Genomic DNA, 18558 nt, shown 5'->3' on the forward strand with positions numbered 1-18558 from the left:
AGAATGTTTAGCGCTGCATAAGATAATAGGCTTATCTCAGATTACCAGCATTATGTTTCATACCTGGTAAAAAAAAAAAAAAAAAAAAAAAAAAAAAAAAAAACCAGGCTCGGTCTCATGCCATCCTCTCCTCCTGTTGCACTTTGTTTGTGGTGTCTTGCTGCAGTCTGCCCAAAGCCACACTATTACAGGCAGACAGTATAATACTGAGGCAAAGCCCAAGTTGTGTAATGTAGCATATTTTGATATTCTCTATTGCTTTGCACAACACTTGTATGCTGTTTTGCTTCTGCTTCAGCTCAGGTGGATATGAACTTGTAATCCCTCTCGGATTCTATCTGATCCTTCAGCGCGAGACACTGTGTGCACATTCTCGAGACAGCACCACTCCTATCACACATGCCAGAGAAAGAAGATGTACAGTATCAGTCATTTTTGTTCACAGCCTGGCGATGACTGCAGCCTTCATCTCGGCTATAATTAAGATCCATTGTTTATGTATTGAATGGCACCAGACAGCATGACAGAGAGTTAATGACTCTTGGAATAAGATTTATTTTGGATGTTTGTGCATTTTGGATAAAAGAGCTCAAAGGCATACTGTAACTAAAATAAGACACTGACAAGTAAAATATCTAGATTTTTAGCTTTAATATTGCTCTATTTTCATCATTTTGAGCCGTACAGTTGTGAAACACACCCCGTAGGTGACCTCATATTAGCCAGTGACACACTGTCTGTCATGTCCCCTGACACAGATTTGTCAAATGCCTCTTGTATTATGTGCTTCCTAGCATTAGAAGTCATGTATGCATGTGAAAACTGTTAGAGTCAGTGAAGAGTGTTGCAGGTGACTGTATGGAATAGGAAAATATTAAAAAGAACAAATATAAAGCCATGGATCCTTGATTTTCAAGTAGAACAATATGTCCAATTCCAAAATTGTAAGCTTAAATAACTTCTGGCAGTACAAGGAGTGTTTGGTGAATTCCATAGTAAGAGGTTGCTATGTGTTTATGAACAAGATGTATTGAAGTATCAAAAGGACTTGTAACATTTGGTATATATGAAAATTATATTGGGTTCAATTCCCAAACCCCAGCTACTGGACGCAGTATCGGTCAAAGGCCCAGATAAGATAGAAGGGTTGTGTCGGGAAGGGCACCCGGCGTAAAAGCTGTGCGAAATTGTGTGCGGATTAGTTGGACTGCTGTGGTGGCTCCTCAACGGTAGAAGCCGAAAGACCATAAAAAATGTATTACATTATGTCTGTATGTGAAAGGGGGTTAAGTTGCACTCTTACCATAAAAACATGGAATGTCTTTGGTTGTCCAGTTGCATTTCTCATGCAACTGCTGCATCACAGGTTGGTGTTCCTGTAAAGAAAAGTGCTAACTGCACCCTTTCTCAATGCATGAGCTCTTAGATGCTTCCAATTAGCAAGTGCTATGATTGACAGGGGAGAGAGAGTATGCCATCCCTCTCACGCAAAGAGCATGGGCAATTTAATACCCCGCAGATGGCTATAGCTCTTATGCCACTTTTTAAACATACAGAGAGAAAAGATGTTTGTTTCCTGACAGTCAGGAACAAGGGTGTGCTTCCTGTTAAAAACAAGAAAGTGCATTAATTATCCATCAGTGTGATGGTTTTGCTCATCCTATAAGTTTACCAACTTATAAAATTTTTTGGTCATACAAAATAAAGAACCACTCACAGCGCATTATGAAAAACAGAAGTGCAGAGCACCTTCTGTTAGTGAAAGTATAAAAGCATCATTTAATTGGCTATGTGGCTATAATTATAATATAATAATGTAATTGAATATAATTCTTCTTGGTAATGGACTTTTATCACTTGAATTATTAACAGATTATTAGGCTGATTATTGGGCTGCATGCCATGCAATGCTAATATAAAGTCCCCGTTGTGAATTAAACCGAAACTGCTTCAAAACATTTAAAAAGTCTTATTTTATTTAGCAACTAATCATTAATGGTTAAGCATTAAAAGGGAACTGTTGTCACCACACAGTCATGTTATTTGCTTATCCTGACCTTTGTAGCAGTGAATTTAGTGTAGCTTGACTTTCACAAATGGAAATTAAATTAGTCGAAATCAAGTAACTGATTGGATACCAAAGCATCGGGTGACTTTTTTTTCCTTTGCCTCCATCCCTATAACTACTGTACGGTTACCTGCAGATCATTTCACAATAAGAATAAAAGCACGCAGTGAAGTGCAGGTCACACATGATCTGAATTCAGTCAGTGTAATCATATTCTGCATTCAAAGTATGTCATAAGTGGTGTTATTTTAGGTCTTGCTAAGTCATCTAGAGTGCAGCCAAACCATTTATTATGCAGCAGTGTAGGAGTGCAACTGCTTGGGTGACGCTCAAAAAAATTCTTGCTTGCTTCATTCGTCGTGTGTTTAATTTTCTATACAAATGATGAGGCCACATACTGGTTGTGTATTTATAGCAGTATGTTATTCATTGTGCTTACGAGTAACACACCCTGAAATGACTAACCATAACCGTTTTCATAGTGTTTTCCTTAAGATTAATAAGACGAAATGTCAATAGGCGCCATGATTAAGTGAAATCAGGAGTTTAGCTTTGTGTTTCACATTTCCTGATTAACTAGGTGCCATAAAGCCATGGCATTATAAGTGGCACACACCCACATGGCACTGGAACAATAGGCTTGTTTAATTTAAGCTTTGGGCTTGTAAAATCAGGGTTTCACTTCAATACAGATTTAACATCAGGTTTATATAAGAAATATTATGGATAATCATAATGTGTGCTTATTAGAGACACGCTACTATGGAACATTAATGTTTGCCTACAGTATAGTGATGAATTGATGGTTCTACAGTACAGTAGGTAGCAGAACATGTCAATATGTGTTTCATGTTTTTGAGAAGCACTTTCAATAAAGTGACTGTTTGCCCAGGTCATGTGGTGTGTCCGTGTCCTGGTTATTATCCGTATCTGAATATTCCAAACAAATTTTAGATGATAAACTTTGTTTGTCTACTGCACAGACATAAAGGAGATGTTTTCTGTATAACATTTGTTTAAAGTAACTCTGTTGCCCCCATGTGCTGCACTCTCTGAACTACAATATGTTACAGTATGTACAGTATGTGTGTGGGGAAAACTTATGTGTGTGTATTTAACCTAGTTTTTTCTTTTTTGTTTTCAATTGCACATTTATACATAGAAGTTGTTTTATAACATTGCATTATAATTATGTTGCAAAATCTACTAATTAGGGTGAGCGATATGGTAAAAATATCATATTCGGATACAATATACATAATATGTTGCTTTCCTAACAAGCTGCAAGCAAAATGTGGACCTAATTTTTAATACATTTTAAACATTTAAAACAATAGATAATCAAATATTCCAAATCTAATGTTTTTCAATTGTGATTACAAAAAAAAAATCAAGTTAAGTTATAAGAAGACACCATGCTGTCTTAATAACTATGTTATGATATAACAACAATCATATCGCTCAGTCCTATTACTAACAGACTCGTTTTTCAGGATTTTAACCCTGGATTTTATAAACAAAAAATCCCTTTCATATCTTCATCACAGATGTCAGCAGTATTATTACTATTATTATAGCTATATTATTTTCAAAAAGATACACAAAACCCATTTCCATTAATAAAACCACTTAACTCTGCTATGTGACCTCTAGCTGACCTTCATGTCTGACCCTGTTGTCCTCACCCAGTCTCTTTCCTCCTTTTCCCTCAATCACCCAAACCTCTGAGGATCCCTGAGAAAATTGGTCTTCACTGTGCCTGTTTAGAGACGAACTCTCTCTAGTAGGTATTTGTGTGTGTGTGTGTGTGTGTGTGTGTGTGTGTGTTCTTTTCTCATACCTGCATGACCCTGTGCAAGACAAAACCACATTTAGTGATTTGCATTCTATGCAGGAGCTAAGAGTGGGATGCTTGAAGTATTCTGGACACAATGCATGCATCCTGGTTAATTAGATATAATCACAGTGAATGTCAAAATGTACACCTACTGTATCAGCCATAACATTAGCACCACCGGCAGGTGAATTAAATAACATTGATTATCAGTTGTGAAGCTAGTTAACTGGTGACATGATCATGGACACCCTAGAGTAATTTATGCATGTGGGAACCACAGGTTAGCCCACTCCGGCACAATCAGACAGAAAAGCTAATGTAGCACAAACTGCTTAAAAATATCAGGACACACTTGCAGAAGGGCGAAAGCCACCAAACTCCCCAGATTGAGCGCCAGTGGGTTGCATCGTAAAAACACACCTAAGGGGTCACATGGACCCCTAAGAGACACATGGACAACCTAAAACCTAGGTGGTTTTAAAGTTATGGCTGTTCAGTATATATTAGTTTGTCTAACCAGGATATAATGTTCTATACTATGCAAACCGAACACAACTGACTCGGGAGAATTATAATAACACATTGCATATGGAATTCAATGGCATCTGCTTTTCTAACATGCATGGCCGTTGTCAGGTCTGATTCACATGCTTTGTATTTTTGTATGTTTATTTATGTGTTCATGGTGTGTGCAAAACTGACCGGAGATGGTATAATAATCTTTATTTTCTTTCTGTCTTTCAGGTGTGGTTTGAGAAGGAGGAAGAAGATATGGAGGGGGAAAAGGAGGAAGGTCAGGAAGCTAAAGGAAGTATTCCATTCTGTTTACAGGCCGAACACGCTGGGACTCGTACATATTACTTCAGCACTGACAGCTTGGAGGATAGGGAGGAGTGGGTCCAAGCCATGAGTGAGGCAGCCAAGGTCCACATTTCACCACCAACTAGGTATACACACCCCGTACACATACCCACACACGCAACCATATGTACATGTGTCTCCTGCATTTTTTTTTCAGTTTTATTACAAATAAATGAATCAAATGATTTGACTGCACTGAGCATTTATAATGCTTATTAGTGTTATACATACTGCACCTTGCAAAACTGCATATACTACACAGCTTTTCTGTCATCTTCTCCCTGTAGACAAACCTCAGACTCCACGCCTACAGAAGAACAGAACCATGTACCAGTGACACAAGGGACAGAGATGAACTCTTGTCCAGAAGATGAAAACTCAAGGACTGACAAGCAACATGAGCCTGTGAAACGAGGAGTAAATGGGGTAGACAGAAAAGAGATATCAGGTTCCACCACACCTATGTCGACAGATATGGACAGTCGGCAAGGGGAGAGGGGGTGCCCACCTCCTCACCATCCTAATGGATGGGGCAACTATGGTTCACGCTACCCTTCCCAGGAGAACATAAGAGAGGTGCGTGAAGTGCAGCCTGAACCCCAAGAGAATATGGTCCTACGCAGGGGCTTTGTGCCCAGGACGGGACCTGAGAGGATGGCACAGAGGAAAAGCTCTATGACGCAGCTACAGCAGTGGGTAAATCAGCGACGTGGCATGATGCCTCAGGAGGACCTGCGGAGGTATGGATGCACAGAAGAGATATTATGTTATATTAGGTGGTGTGGTCGGTCTTTCTTGTCAATAACAGCAACCCTAGCCATGAGGACATGAAAGATACAGTTGAATAGCTTCATATGTTGGTATTGGGTAGGTTAATGTAGTATAATGGAGATATCTGCCAGATGGGCAACCTTTAAATTCAGCTGCCATTACATGAGACTCCACAAGCCCTAACACTGTCCATATAAGCAGCTTTCTCTTTATTGTCACATATCTGCTTGATAGAATATGAACTCGATAAATGTATGCTCTTCTGCTTTTTCTTTCCATACAGTCCATCAAGGTATTACACAATGAATCGGGGCATTTCAGCAGACTACTATGCCATGTACGGTGCCCCTCCGTACCCTGAAGAGTACTCATTGTACCCTCCAGGAATTCGGCCTGACAGCATCTGCTCTATGTCAGCTGCCTACAACAGGATGCCGCCCCGTTGGACGGCAGAGGACAAGCGGCGTTCGCTGAGGGACACTCCTCTGTACGGGCCTCCCAGAGAGCCGCAGTGGGTGATGGGGCCTCCCGGACCACATCCCGCCTATTACACCCAGCTAGAGTCAACCCAGGGGACCATGAGACGTCTCTCATTGCAGCCACGCTCACGCTCTGTGCCTCGCTCACCTTCTACGTCATCGGGAGGTGCCTACTCACCTGGACCCCCGAACTTTATCTCACCAGCACGTTCACCAAGTGTCCGGTTCGACAGAGTGCCCGGGCGGCTCAGAGACGAGGGAATCTATGCTGATCCATCAGTCTATGGCATGCGAAGGTCTCTCAGTTCCCCCAAGGTGAATCTGAATCCTAAATACATTCCACTAATACTCCGAAACTTATGGGGGTATCCCAATACAGCACAGTACAGTTTTTTTTTTCTCATGTAAACACACCTTGAGTTCCTGAATTAAATTCTTAGTTTCTAACAAGGTTCTTGTGATATTAATGCATCTTACATATTGACTTCTTTATAAAGTATATATAGTAATCGAGAAGTCTTGTAACTGTTTTTCTGATCTGTTTCTTTTAGTATGATTTTGCTGGGGATCGACGGTCTCTCACCCAAAATCTTTACCCTTTCAATTACCCAGTCTCTCCCTCTGTACATGGCAAAATGGTACGTCCCAATTATCCTGTTCACTTTTTTAGTCATGCATAGTGTTTCCATATGACTATACTGCTGAGGGTGCACAAGTGACAAACTGATAGATATAGTGTGTGTGTGAGTTTGTGTGTGTTTGCATATTTGTGTCTTGTAAATTTTTGTGATATCACTGTGTTGTTTTAAATGCTATGTTTCTTTTTTGTCTCTCTCATTGTGGCGTCACTTTGTGTCTTTTTGACCGTGTCTATGTTCCTCCCTCTGGTGTGTCTATTTCCTCTTTCTGTCACTGCTTTTATCTAAATGAATCTCTGCTACTCTCTCCGTTCTATCTTGTATACCTATGTCTGGATGTCTGTGTCTATCTGTGACTGTCTCTGTGCTGGTTTCTGTCTATGTTCCATATCTCTGTATGTTTGGGGCTTTTGCTGCTATGGCCACGCTATGTGCTGCTTCTGTGTGTGACTGACCAACCGCTGCTGTTGCTGCTGCTGCTACTTACACCAGGATGACATTTTAGACCTGCAGCTTCAAAGGAACTTGGATTACCTTGACCAGCAGGTACGCTTAACCCCAGCACTGCCAGTACAGTACAGCTAAACTGCTCATACAGCACTGCTCTAAACATTAACACTGCTTAAGCAATGAAGCTTGAATCTACCAGTGTGTGAGATAACATAAAGTTGTGGATCCCTAAAGCCGTCATACAACCTGTTCCACTCCTACATTCACTGTCTTATCACATTGTCTCTACAACTTTGTCCCTGTGTGTGACTGCCATTTCGTCTTATTAATAATAAGATTAAATGTTTCCTGTGTGATATAAGTCTAAAAACATTCTTTCTGTAGGTGTGTACAAATATAAGGTGTGTTGGTCTATGAGAATTTTTTCAGCACTATGAAGGGAATGTAGACAATTAAAAAAGCAATTATTGGTAATATCCGGCTATTATTTAACTTTTATTCCATTAGACTAGAAGATTATGTGATATACAGCAAAAATAAATTGTGTAATTTTTGACAGCATATAAACAACTTTTATGTGTAATTATTTTCTTTTGTTATTATGTGCCTAGCTATTTTTTACATTTTAGAGATGCATTTTCTTTAGAAAGGTGAATCTGGAAAGATTAAAAGCCTTGCTCAAGGGCCAACAGTGACAACTTAAGAATTAAATCATACCTATAAATATAATCATACCTATAAATTACAAAAGAACGAAGTAACTTTACCCTGCATATTAATTTGACATCTTGACATAAAGCTTGTTCAGGTCACATGGCCATAACATGAAACACATGGAACCGTAAAATCGTTTGAGGTGGTCCTATCCCACAAGCCCACTTAAAAACCATCAATGTTTTTTTTTTATTAGTAGTAGTAGTATTATTATAAGTATTATTATTATTATTATTATTATTGAGCAGTTGATGAGAGGTTCCTAAAGTATCTCAGGACTGATAAACAAGCATAAAATAAACGTTATTGGAATCTTTCTTAACATGTTGTAAAATATATGTTTTTGTCCAGCATCATTTTTAAGGTTTGATTGCACGTAATCAGGGCAGGACATAACGCTCACCCTTCATTTCCTGAATCTTTTTCTATAGGTCTTTATGATAATAGGTAGGAGACAGCATAATCTTCTCAGACATGGAAAGCACATGGACATTATGGATTTGGGTGTGACTCAAATCCCATAAATACACTGATAATATTTACTGCACCCATGTACTGTAAAGCTAATCCTATCTAAATAGGACTTTAATTGTAGGGAATGATGTGACATCTCTACTTCAGGGCAAAATATAGTACTTTAAAAGGTCAGTGGTAGTATTAAATTTACAATCCATAGAAACTTAGTAAGCAGTGTGGATATGTAAACGAGAAAAACTCTGCTTAAAACATTGTGCTAAATGCATTCTGGTTTCCTTTAGTAATAAGCATAAATAAATAAATAAATAAATAAATAAAAGATCCTTAGCAATTGATGGTGTGTTTTCTCTCAGGCAATGGAGGGAGATTACCTAATCGGAATGGTAACCCGAATGGTTGATCGTTCCACCCACAGAGCAAAGTTATTCTCACAAGTAAGAGAAATTAGAGTGGCTTCACGAGGCAGGCTTTCGTTTCATATTCCCGATAGATCTACCACTGGGATTCATTTCAGCCTCTCGCTGCCTCTTCCAGGCTCAAATAAATCCATAGCTGGTATGAGCTTGTCAAAAGCCAACACAAAGCCTGCCTCTCTGCCTGCTGGATGTTAGGCATGCTGGATGTTAGGTGGTGCTATTTATTTAGGTTATACAGTAATTCTTCCCTTATTGCTCCCTATAGGGCAGATTATGTTGTTTCTGTTAATTTTATGTTGCTCTGTTTCTTTTTATTTGCTCACATTTTTGTGTATGAATTCTTTCAGTTTTAGTGTCTCTGTCTTTTCTGTCACATTCTCCATTTTAAGACCATCATGTTCCTTGTTTACTTGTCCTGTGATTGATTTAAATGTGTGCTGTCCCTTTCACCATATGCCAGATAACACCAAGACCATAATATTATATTGTGTTTTCATGAACTCATCGTGATCACAGCATCTTTAGCACAGCATATGGGAATGGATTGTGCTGCTGCATCAAATGTCTTACTTTTTTTTTTTTTTTATAGGTGTCAGAATTTGTTGGTGCCTGAGAACTGAGTCTGGTTAATTTGTTAGAAGTAGCACTCAGGAATTATTTTGACTTTCACCTTCTTTACCTTTTATTATAGGTGCCTCCAGCGCATGATATTTACAGGGACCTGCATCCTACACTGAAGCTCAATGAAATGGAAACCAGTGTAAGTTTTCATTTTTAATCTATATGCAAATTATGTTTAATAATGTAAATATGCATTTTTTTCTAAATTAAATAAGCTTTGTTAATTTTGTATAACCTTTTTAAAAGCATCTTATAGAAGGACTATTGTTGCAGACTTGCATATAAATCAGTTATAATTCAATGATTTTTCTATATAGAAACTTCTAAATCGCTTGTTGGAACAGAACAGGTTTATGAAGGAGCAGGAAGCTGTTGTACATCGGTTACGAATTGACAAGGTATTTTGAATTTTTACTCATTAGTTAAACATCAAAGTTACTGTTTCTTTAATTAGTTAGTAAGTAAACACAGGTCTCAGTGCTCTACCAAAGTGTGTCTACTCCAGCTGAAATATCATAGCAATAGCATTATTCTAAATTAATCTAAATTTATTTTGTCTTATACAGAAAAGTTTTATATTTCTTGTATATTTTTGAAATTTTTTATATTTTGGTCTAACTTCTTATAGTTGAACTATTTATTTATTTCTTGCTTCTTTTTATTTTTCTCTTATTTCTTGTCAATTGTTTCTTTAATTTAAGGTCACAGGCGGTCATGTAAGCATTTCACTATATATCGTACTGTGTATGAGACGAATAAAATTTGAATTTGATTTCTTATATGAGCTCACAAACGGGGAAAATTGGCTCGTTTAAGCCCTGACCAATACAAAACAAAAAAAAAATTACAAAAAGCAGATATTTTTTCATGTTTTTTGTTTGTACTGGATGCGCATCTAAATGTTGAAAATAACAGAAAAAGTGTTTTTTTCCCCCACAAAAGATCTACTTTAAAGTATACTGTAAGTCCACCCTTGTACAAGTTAAAAATGTATAGTTAATCAAAACAATTTTGTTTAAAATCTCCTGGTATATGATGTGTTTTATTCCTGTCAGAACTTAATTTGTTTAAACAAACAAACAAACAAACAAAAAGTAAAATTAAAGGATATTAAACAGGTTAAAATTTTATCTCCTAAACACAAAAGAGCAAGAGCTTCTTTTTTTGTTTTGCCCACCAGACAGCAACATTTCACATCAGATTAATGTCATCCAACATAAAATAAAAAAAAAGAAAAAGGGTAAAAAAAAAAAAAAAAAAAACAGAACAGGATGGTTAAAAAAAAGAAAAAGTTCCAGAATACAATGCAACTATAGGATATGGTTGTTATAAAAGAGACTTGGCCGTGATCATGATGGGGATGATTGCAGTATTAGGATAAGAGGTGAAGTTTTCAGGGCTGATCTGTTTGAGAAAGTAAAAAAGCTGGACCAAACAAAGCCTTAAAGCACTGCTGTCTCAGCAATGAACCAAGGGCTTAACCCCACTGGTATAAAAGTATGTAGTTGAACAGTAGTTAATAAGGATTTTTTTTTATTTTTTACTACAGGATATGTCTTAGACACTAATAAATATCATATATCAGTAACTATACAATGACTTAATGTTGGAATTTTCCTTTAATATAAAAAACTGATGTCTTTATGTCCAAATTGTTCATTTTCTAACTTGACACATATTTATATTAAAATGATTTATGTGATGACTTCTGTCACCCTTCTTGCACTGCCTGTTTTTTAAATAGGATAACTTAGAAGCCACTCTGGTGGCCACACATCAGGACATGGAGCTGTCCAGGACACAGCCACTGATTATGGAGAAACTGCAGATGAAGAAGGAGAGCTTACAGAGCCAGCTCATTAACGTCCGGGGCGAGCTCTCTCAGGCCTCCAACGTAAGCCGTGCTCTAAAATAGCTTTGTAAAAGTCATTACATAATGCTTTATTATATTGAAAGAGACATGTTAAAGCATTGTTTAAACACTTTAGGGTTAAACTTTGAAATATTTTAATAAAAAGTATATAGAAATATGTAGCAAACAAACGTGCATTGTAGTGCAGTATGCAAATTTTGGGAAATAAATGCTCTGTCTGCTTAGTCAACCTCATAATAATAAATGTGGTGGTCAAACCCAACAGCTGTTTATTAGTCTGATGTCTGGTTTCCTCAGGCTCTGACCACATCTAGAATGGAGTTTGAGGCTCTGGAGGATGAGGTAAACTCTATTCATGGTGACTTGTGGGAGCAGCTGAATTCTGGAGGACAGGTACATCATCATCATTGTCAAATTCATACCACTGACATCTGGTATTAGTTTTCTTTAAGGCCTTCCCATGAGCACATGCTCATTTAATCTGTGTAGCAATATGGTTACTGTTAAATTGTACAACAAATGGCAACATACAAAAGATAGTGAAATAACAATTACACATTTTATTTGTTGGAAAACTGAAAAGATACAGCCGTGTGACAGTTTATGGATATTCAGCATATGATTAATCATTTATTAAGGCACGAAAGGTCCATTATCAATTAATGAGAAAACATTCACTTCCGGACCTTGTGATACCAATGAACAATGTATGTTGGTGTCTTATGATTGTAACAAAACAGTTCTTGGGTGAAAGCAATACAATTAGCCATTTTGGTTAAATATTTAAGTAGAATACCAAATACAATGATATAGTTATTAAAATAAATATGTTTCTCAGGTTTCAAATTTCTTCTTTGTTTCTCCAGAGTGAGCTGGTCCACCGACACCTGCAGAAAGAGTTCTGGAGGGTTCAAGAAGTTCTCGAGGGGCTGCACAAAAACAATCCCTCTCGGGGCACAGACACAGCAAAACACAGAGGTCAGATTTTTTAAACTACAAATATTTTTTTTTATACATAACTACATGCATACAAACAAATGGTGTACTGTATGTACATTTTAATAGGAACACATTTACCGCTACTTATGCATTAAGTGATAATAATGACTAATCACATGGCAGTAAAGGAATGCCCAGATTTCTGTGACTTTGATTGTGGCATGTTTGCTGATGATGGACAATGGAAAAGTTATCTAACAAAAACATCTAGCAAGTAGCAGTTCTTTGGTGAAACACCTTGTTACTAAGTGAGGTCAAAGCAGAGTCGCCAGACTGGTTTAACGGACAGGAAGGCTACAGTAACTCAACTAACCACCGTCAGTCAATAATGTCTCAGAACACACAATCCATTTCAACTTAAAGGGAATGGGCTACAGAAGGAGATCACAACAGGTTCCACGAAAAACAATCTCCAGCTATAGAGAACACTGAAACATGTGCTGCTGCCACCTGATTGTCTAATTAGCATGAATGAACGTGAAATTTGACAGCGAGTATAGAGTTGTACTGCTTAGGCTTAACTTTTTTTTTTTTTTTTTTGCATGTTCAGCAGTCAGTGCAGCATCAGGTTCCTTTAGCACAAACAGCCCAGCCAGCCCATTGAGCTCTGTGAGTCTAACCAGCCCTCTCAGCCCCTTCTCACCTGTTCCTGGCACCCAGAATTCACCCACAAAACAGCTGGCAACAGAGGTAAGTCACTAAACTATTACATACAATCTCAGTACTGTGTGCAACACAAGATTAATTATTTATGAACATTATCCAAATGATTACAAGCTAATACAGGCACTTTTAACCTGTCCAAAACCAAAATCTGTCAAGATCGGGTGGTTTAGGCAGGCATACGCGCAGAGGGGTCTTTATTCAGGATATAACCAAAACAGGACCCCCAAAGAAACAAACAAACAAAAAAAAACCGAACACTTAATTTATATAACCCATAACTGACCAATACCCAGGCTAGAGGACAAGACACAAGACATAAGCATTATACTGAAATACATGCTTAACTGACTCTAAGTCTATACAGACTCCAATACACAAAATATAAGCACTATTTTGAGACACATGCTTAAGGACGAAAGACAGGCTCTAATACCCGTTACACTGAATATAAGCATTATGTTGAGATACATGCTTAAGGACGAAACACAGACTCAAGCTAAGCATGGAGCTGAAAACAGGGACAAGACGAGAGACTCGGAGAGACTAGAGACATGGGGAGACACGAGACAGGACTAGAGACACGAGACAGGACTAAGGCTAAAGACATGGCAATTAGCTAAGCATGGTACTTAGCTAAACATGTCCTTAGCCTAACACACACCTAGTTACGCTTGGTAAATAGCTAAACCCTAAAGTTTACAACACAACATGACTCAACACTGACTCAGCTCCACACACACTAGAACACCATAAACACATTTAGCCTGGGGACATACTTAGTAGTTATGGAATAACATGAACTACAAAATAACAATATAAAATAAACAAAGAAAAACAATACACAAAACAAAATGCCCACATACGTACACACGTTCAATACTCGACCCAGTTTCCCAGACTAATCAGCTCTTTATTGAAGATTTAACGACCTACCTCGGTGTGCTCCCGCATCACCTGACCAAGGTGCCTTCTGGGAAACTGAGTCCGCAAAACAAAAACTACAAAAGGCTAAGCAGTGCCCTCTAGTGGCGATTCCTTACACATTCATAATCTACATTTTCATTTAGGAATAATATATATATATATATATATATATATATATATATATATATATATATATATATATATATATAAGGCAAAAGCCTTTTTAGACGAAACCAGATTATTGCCAGTTTATTTGCCAAAATATCGACACAGAGACCATCACCATCCAGGCTCCCAGAAAAATAAAAAGAAAGCATTACAGTACATTGGTAATTTGGTGTGTTGTGTATTGTTTCATTCTATTTAGTCAGATTCATTAAAATGTGTTTACTCCTTTAGACCCAATGCCATTTGTTCAACAATTATTAAGTAAATGCTCAGTTGGTTCCTAATCTTAAATATAATTGGTCTTGTTTAAGTTAGACATCTGCAATACCTCATACTGTTTGCAAATTTACATTAACATTTTTAAATCTCTGTTTATATTACACAATTAGCCACAAACCTTAACCGCTGCTCTAACACTATATTACCTGTCTTCTATATTACCTGTCCTTGTTTTTGTCATAGCTCTAAGCTTTGCCTGCTTGTGTACAAATGCTAGATTTTTTTTGTAGACAGTGCCAACTTTGTAGGTAACACCACTGGTCTCACCTTTTGTCGATTTCTAAGGAACCTCTATAACAAACTGATCTGCACATTTTATTTTAGAAAAGTCATACAGTATGTTTAAATTTAAATTGGTCTTGTTTATTTATGGAGAACATCCTGGTAAGGTCTCTAAGACAGACTATGTAGGAGTGAATGTTGGTAGTGTATGCTGTGTGCAGGCCAGTTTTTGCCCATGTAAACTGTATGGCTTTAATAAAATGTTCCACTTTTGAAAAATAAATAAATAAATAAATAAAAAAAATCCTATATACCACACTGCTCTTTGCCTGGCTAAGTAACTCCTCCTGATGCATAGCCATCTTCCTCGTCCCTCACTCCTTTCCTTGTTATCCTTCCCTGTCTCTTTTGGGCTATATTCTTCTCCTTTCTTTTTCTTTCTCTTTTCTTTCCTTCCTTCCTGATTCAGGAGATTGGTCCTCCAAGGCCCCCGCTTCCTAAGTCTTATCAGCCCCTGGATCCCACCGCAATCCTGCCCCCTATCCCTCCCCTCCCTTCTAACAGCAATGCCTGGCCACGCAGCATGGACAGCTATAAGGAAGACAAAGACACACACAGGCAAAAGGTATCTCAGAAAAGAAACCCCTACTGTCCCTAACATCAGAGCTAATGTAATATCCCAACCTGTGTATAGTCAGTCCCCCAGATTGTGTCCATTCACCAACCCCTTCATAATTTGCCATCAGTGGTCATATTCTTCTATCCGCACACATCCCTTAATTTTCATTACTTACCTTTTCACTTTCCATTATTTTCTCTTTTTTCGCTCAGTATTCCTTTCTATGCTACTTATTTTAAACAGCTCTTTTTGTCATTTCATGCATTCATTGATCTTTGCTTCACCTTCAGTAGTCCCTTTATCCTCGCCAGAGAAATTAAAAGTACCATAGCTGTTCCTCCTCTTGCTATAGTGCCACTTTTCCAACCAGTTAGATACTTTTATTCATCAACTCAATTCCCGCTACAGTAATTATCATGTCCCTGCTTCATGCAAAGTTTTAGTATTTGGACTATTCTGAGAAGACCAGGTAACCACATTTGTGTTTTGGGCTTCTTTTGTTCATAAATGGGTTCCTTGATTCTGTTTTTTTGTCCAGCACAACTACACTTCATTAGAGGAAAAGACCAATGAGTATGACTTGGAGCAAGACAGACAAGGCAATAAAGGTAGGTGAGGACAGAGTCCTCAGAGAATCTTTATTCCGAATGTATCCAGTTTACTTCTGTATCTAAAGTTGTGCAGTGTTTTTTGTTCTTCCAAGAACATTACTCGGTCATTACTGAGTTCAGACCTACATAAAGTATAGTAAAGTATAAGTAAAGTATAATATCTTTATAATCATATATCTTTTTTAAGTAGAGTAGTATTTTAGTAGTATATTATTTATGAATAAAATAAATAACTCGTATGAGGGAATATATGCCATTTTATGTAAATATATAAAAGGCAAAAATGCTAACATAAAACATACATTCCTTTGTCTGCAGTTGGTATTGTCCCACCCAGGACCAAATCTCCCATGGATGAGAAAGATGGTGTTCATAAGAGAAATGGGAAAATGCCTAATGGTCACATCTCCAGGGTAGGTCTTTGATAAAAAAAAAAACAAATTCTACAAATTTCTGAAAACTGCCTTAAACGTTAACATGACATGAAATGTGATTGTTTTAATTCTTCATTTCTAGGAGAGGCCGAAGAGTGCTGTATTCGCGGCAGAAGCAAAGTCTAAGATGAGTGTGGAGGAACAGAACGAGAGGATACGTCGAAACCAGAGCAGTTCAGTCAGAGACAAGAGACGCAGCCTTAATCTGTCCAACAACCAGAACTTGGATGCCCTCAAACCTTCTGTCAACTATAGAGTGGTTAGCATCTTTGTACATTCTACATTTATCTTCCCTGTACACTGACAATGGTTTGCTAAGCATCAAGTCACATATAACTCAGTAAAAATATTTTTAATTAGTGAGGGATTTTTTAGATTTAACAGCATCAGCACTGTTATTGCATTTCTACAGAAAATGTTTATGATTTATATTTATATTATTTATATTTATATGATAATATATTTATTATTATTCATCGAAGTATTTGGTTATCTGGGTTGTTTGATATGTTTTTGTAGTAGTATGTAATGATGCCAGTATTAATGGTATACTCTTGAAGCTTGATAAATATATATTTATTACTTTGGTGCCTTAAGCAATGTTTTATTTATATAAAGTATATTCTGGCAAATAGTTGTTCAACAGAAAGACACAGTTACTTTATTACACGGGAGTTTTATTTGGGTGGTATGGTGGCTCAGTGATTCGCACCGTCACCATGCACCCCAGGGTCTGGGTTCGATTCCTGCCTCTGGTCCATGTGCATAGTGTTTGCAGATTCTCCTCCTCCGCTTGGTGGGTTTCCTCTGCATACACCGGTTTCCTTCCACAGTCCAAAGGCATGCAGATTAGGCAAATTGCCCTTATTGTATGTGTGAGTGTAAGTGCATGTACTTTGGGATGGATTGCCCCTCCAGGTGGATGGATTGCCCCCTCTGAGATAGGCTTCAGGGCTCCAGCCACCCTGTGTACAGAATAAAAAGGTATAGACAATGAATGAATGAGAAAGCCTTATTTGTTTCCTTGTAGGTGAGGAGAAGACTGACTGCCCACGAAGTGGACATAAAGCACTTGGAGACAGCTATAAGAGGGGAAGGCATGGAGTCTCCAAGAGAAGAAATAGCCCGTTTACGGAGACAAGTGGAGCCGGAGAATTATGATCTGGATATCGGCAGAGAGGTAAATTAAGCTTTGGTGAGCTTAAGTCAGGCTTCCTCAATCAGTGAATCAATTACTATTATTATTGGTAGCAGTAGTAGTAGTAGCAGTAGTGGTAGTGTTAGTGATAGTAATAGAAGTATATAGAAGTAAGAAATTAAGAAATACTTAAAGGAGTGGTTCGGATTTTTCCCCCAAAAAAGTACAACAGATCTTGGTCTTTGTAAGTTTTTCACCTGGAATGAAAGTACAACCCTCGGTCTGTGCAAAAGTGCACTCATATGAAGCTTCTGCAGGCCCACTGGGCTAATTCGCATTGGTGTCTTACAGTTGGTAAGTTGCAGTGTATTTTTTGTGTTTGTATTTTAGAAAGTACACAAACATGTTGCTCCATGAGCTGTTACACTAATAATAAAATAAAATAAAAATGGACTAACAAAAAACATAGACAACGAATCGATTATGTAATTTGTTGCCAACACTTTTAGTAATCGATTTTTATCGATTGAATCGATTTGTTGTTTGAGCCCTAATTTACATAAATTGTACTACATTTTGCTTAGAGTGCCTGTAGAATCTTTATATAACACTAAGCTGAACTTTGGAAGGTTTTTTTCACACTGAACAAGGGTTGTAAAATTTCTACTCGCGTTCTTGGTGAAAAACTTTACTGTAAATGTGTGCAGAGCAGGAAAATTTGTAACGACCAAGACTTATTGTAATGTACTTACTGTATATCCACCTCAATTTTGATATAGGTCAGACTAAAGTTATTTAATTATTAAATATTAATAGTGAGTTGTGCCTAGTGAATGACCAACGTTAACATGGGTCTTTTGTATGTTTTTGATATGGAGTGGGGGATGCTCAACTTCTCAACTTGAATAGCACTTATTTAAAAACACTAAATTACAGTCCCAGATGAACATACCTGGTTTAGATTGTGCTATTTCAACAGTAAAGGTGAGGTATATATACATTTTTAACCTTTTTTTTAGCTGTCTGCCCCAGACAAAGTGGTAATTCCAGAGCGTTATTTGGACATTGAACCTAGCACACCGCTCAGCCCAGAGGAGGAGAAGGAGAAACAGAAGAAGGTGGAACGGATAAAGACACTCATTGCCAAATCAAAGTAGGTTACTGCTTTTAATTTCTTAAACTCAGGCATTCTGTAGAGCAATGATTTTGAGCATTGTAGGTTAACTAATGTTAGATTTAGTTGTGCGATTTTATGTCATTAAGTCATCATTCCTAGATGGGTATGGTTTGGTT

The 18558-nt window shown here is 37.6% G+C and overlaps 1 protein-coding gene across 9 annotated transcripts in view; it reads left to right on the forward strand.

Annotated features, from left to right (window-relative positions):
- plekha6 (pleckstrin homology domain containing, family A member 6) overlaps window positions 1–18558 on the forward strand; it is a 63819-nt gene that overhangs the window by 38365 nt on the left and 6896 nt on the right. For 3 of the 9 annotated variants that reach the window (XM_053483610.1, XM_053483615.1, XM_053483617.1), the window contains 17 exons: window positions 4650–4852; window positions 5054–5506; window positions 5821–6331; window positions 6568–6654; window positions 7147–7200; window positions 9403–9471; window positions 9650–9730; window positions 11077–11226; window positions 11503–11598; window positions 12072–12183; window positions 12755–12894; window positions 14933–15088; window positions 15621–15690; window positions 16012–16106; window positions 16210–16386; window positions 17158–17307; window positions 18285–18418. In XM_053483610.1, the coding sequence (XP_053339585.1) occupies window positions 4650–4852; window positions 5054–5506; window positions 5821–6331; window positions 6568–6654; window positions 7147–7200; window positions 9403–9471; window positions 9650–9730; window positions 11077–11226; window positions 11503–11598; window positions 12072–12183; window positions 12755–12894; window positions 14933–15088; window positions 15621–15690; window positions 16012–16106; window positions 16210–16386; window positions 17158–17307; window positions 18285–18418 (2738 nt within the window). Of the gene's footprint in view, window positions 1–3469; window positions 3852–4649; window positions 4853–5053; window positions 5507–5820; window positions 6332–6567; window positions 6655–7146; window positions 7201–9402; window positions 9472–9649; window positions 9731–11076; window positions 11227–11502; window positions 11599–12071; window positions 12184–12754; window positions 12895–14932; window positions 15089–15620; window positions 15691–16011; window positions 16107–16209; window positions 16387–17157; window positions 17308–18284; window positions 18419–18558 lie in introns of those variants that run through there. The other 6 variants (XM_053483614.1, XM_053483619.1, XM_053483618.1 and 3 more) reach the window with 5 other exon arrangements.

The sequence above is a fragment of the Clarias gariepinus genome, chromosome 23 (genome assembly GCF_024256425.1).
Source record: "Clarias gariepinus isolate MV-2021 ecotype Netherlands chromosome 23, CGAR_prim_01v2, whole genome shotgun sequence".
NCBI lineage: Eukaryota > Metazoa > Chordata > Actinopteri > Siluriformes > Clariidae > Clarias > Clarias gariepinus.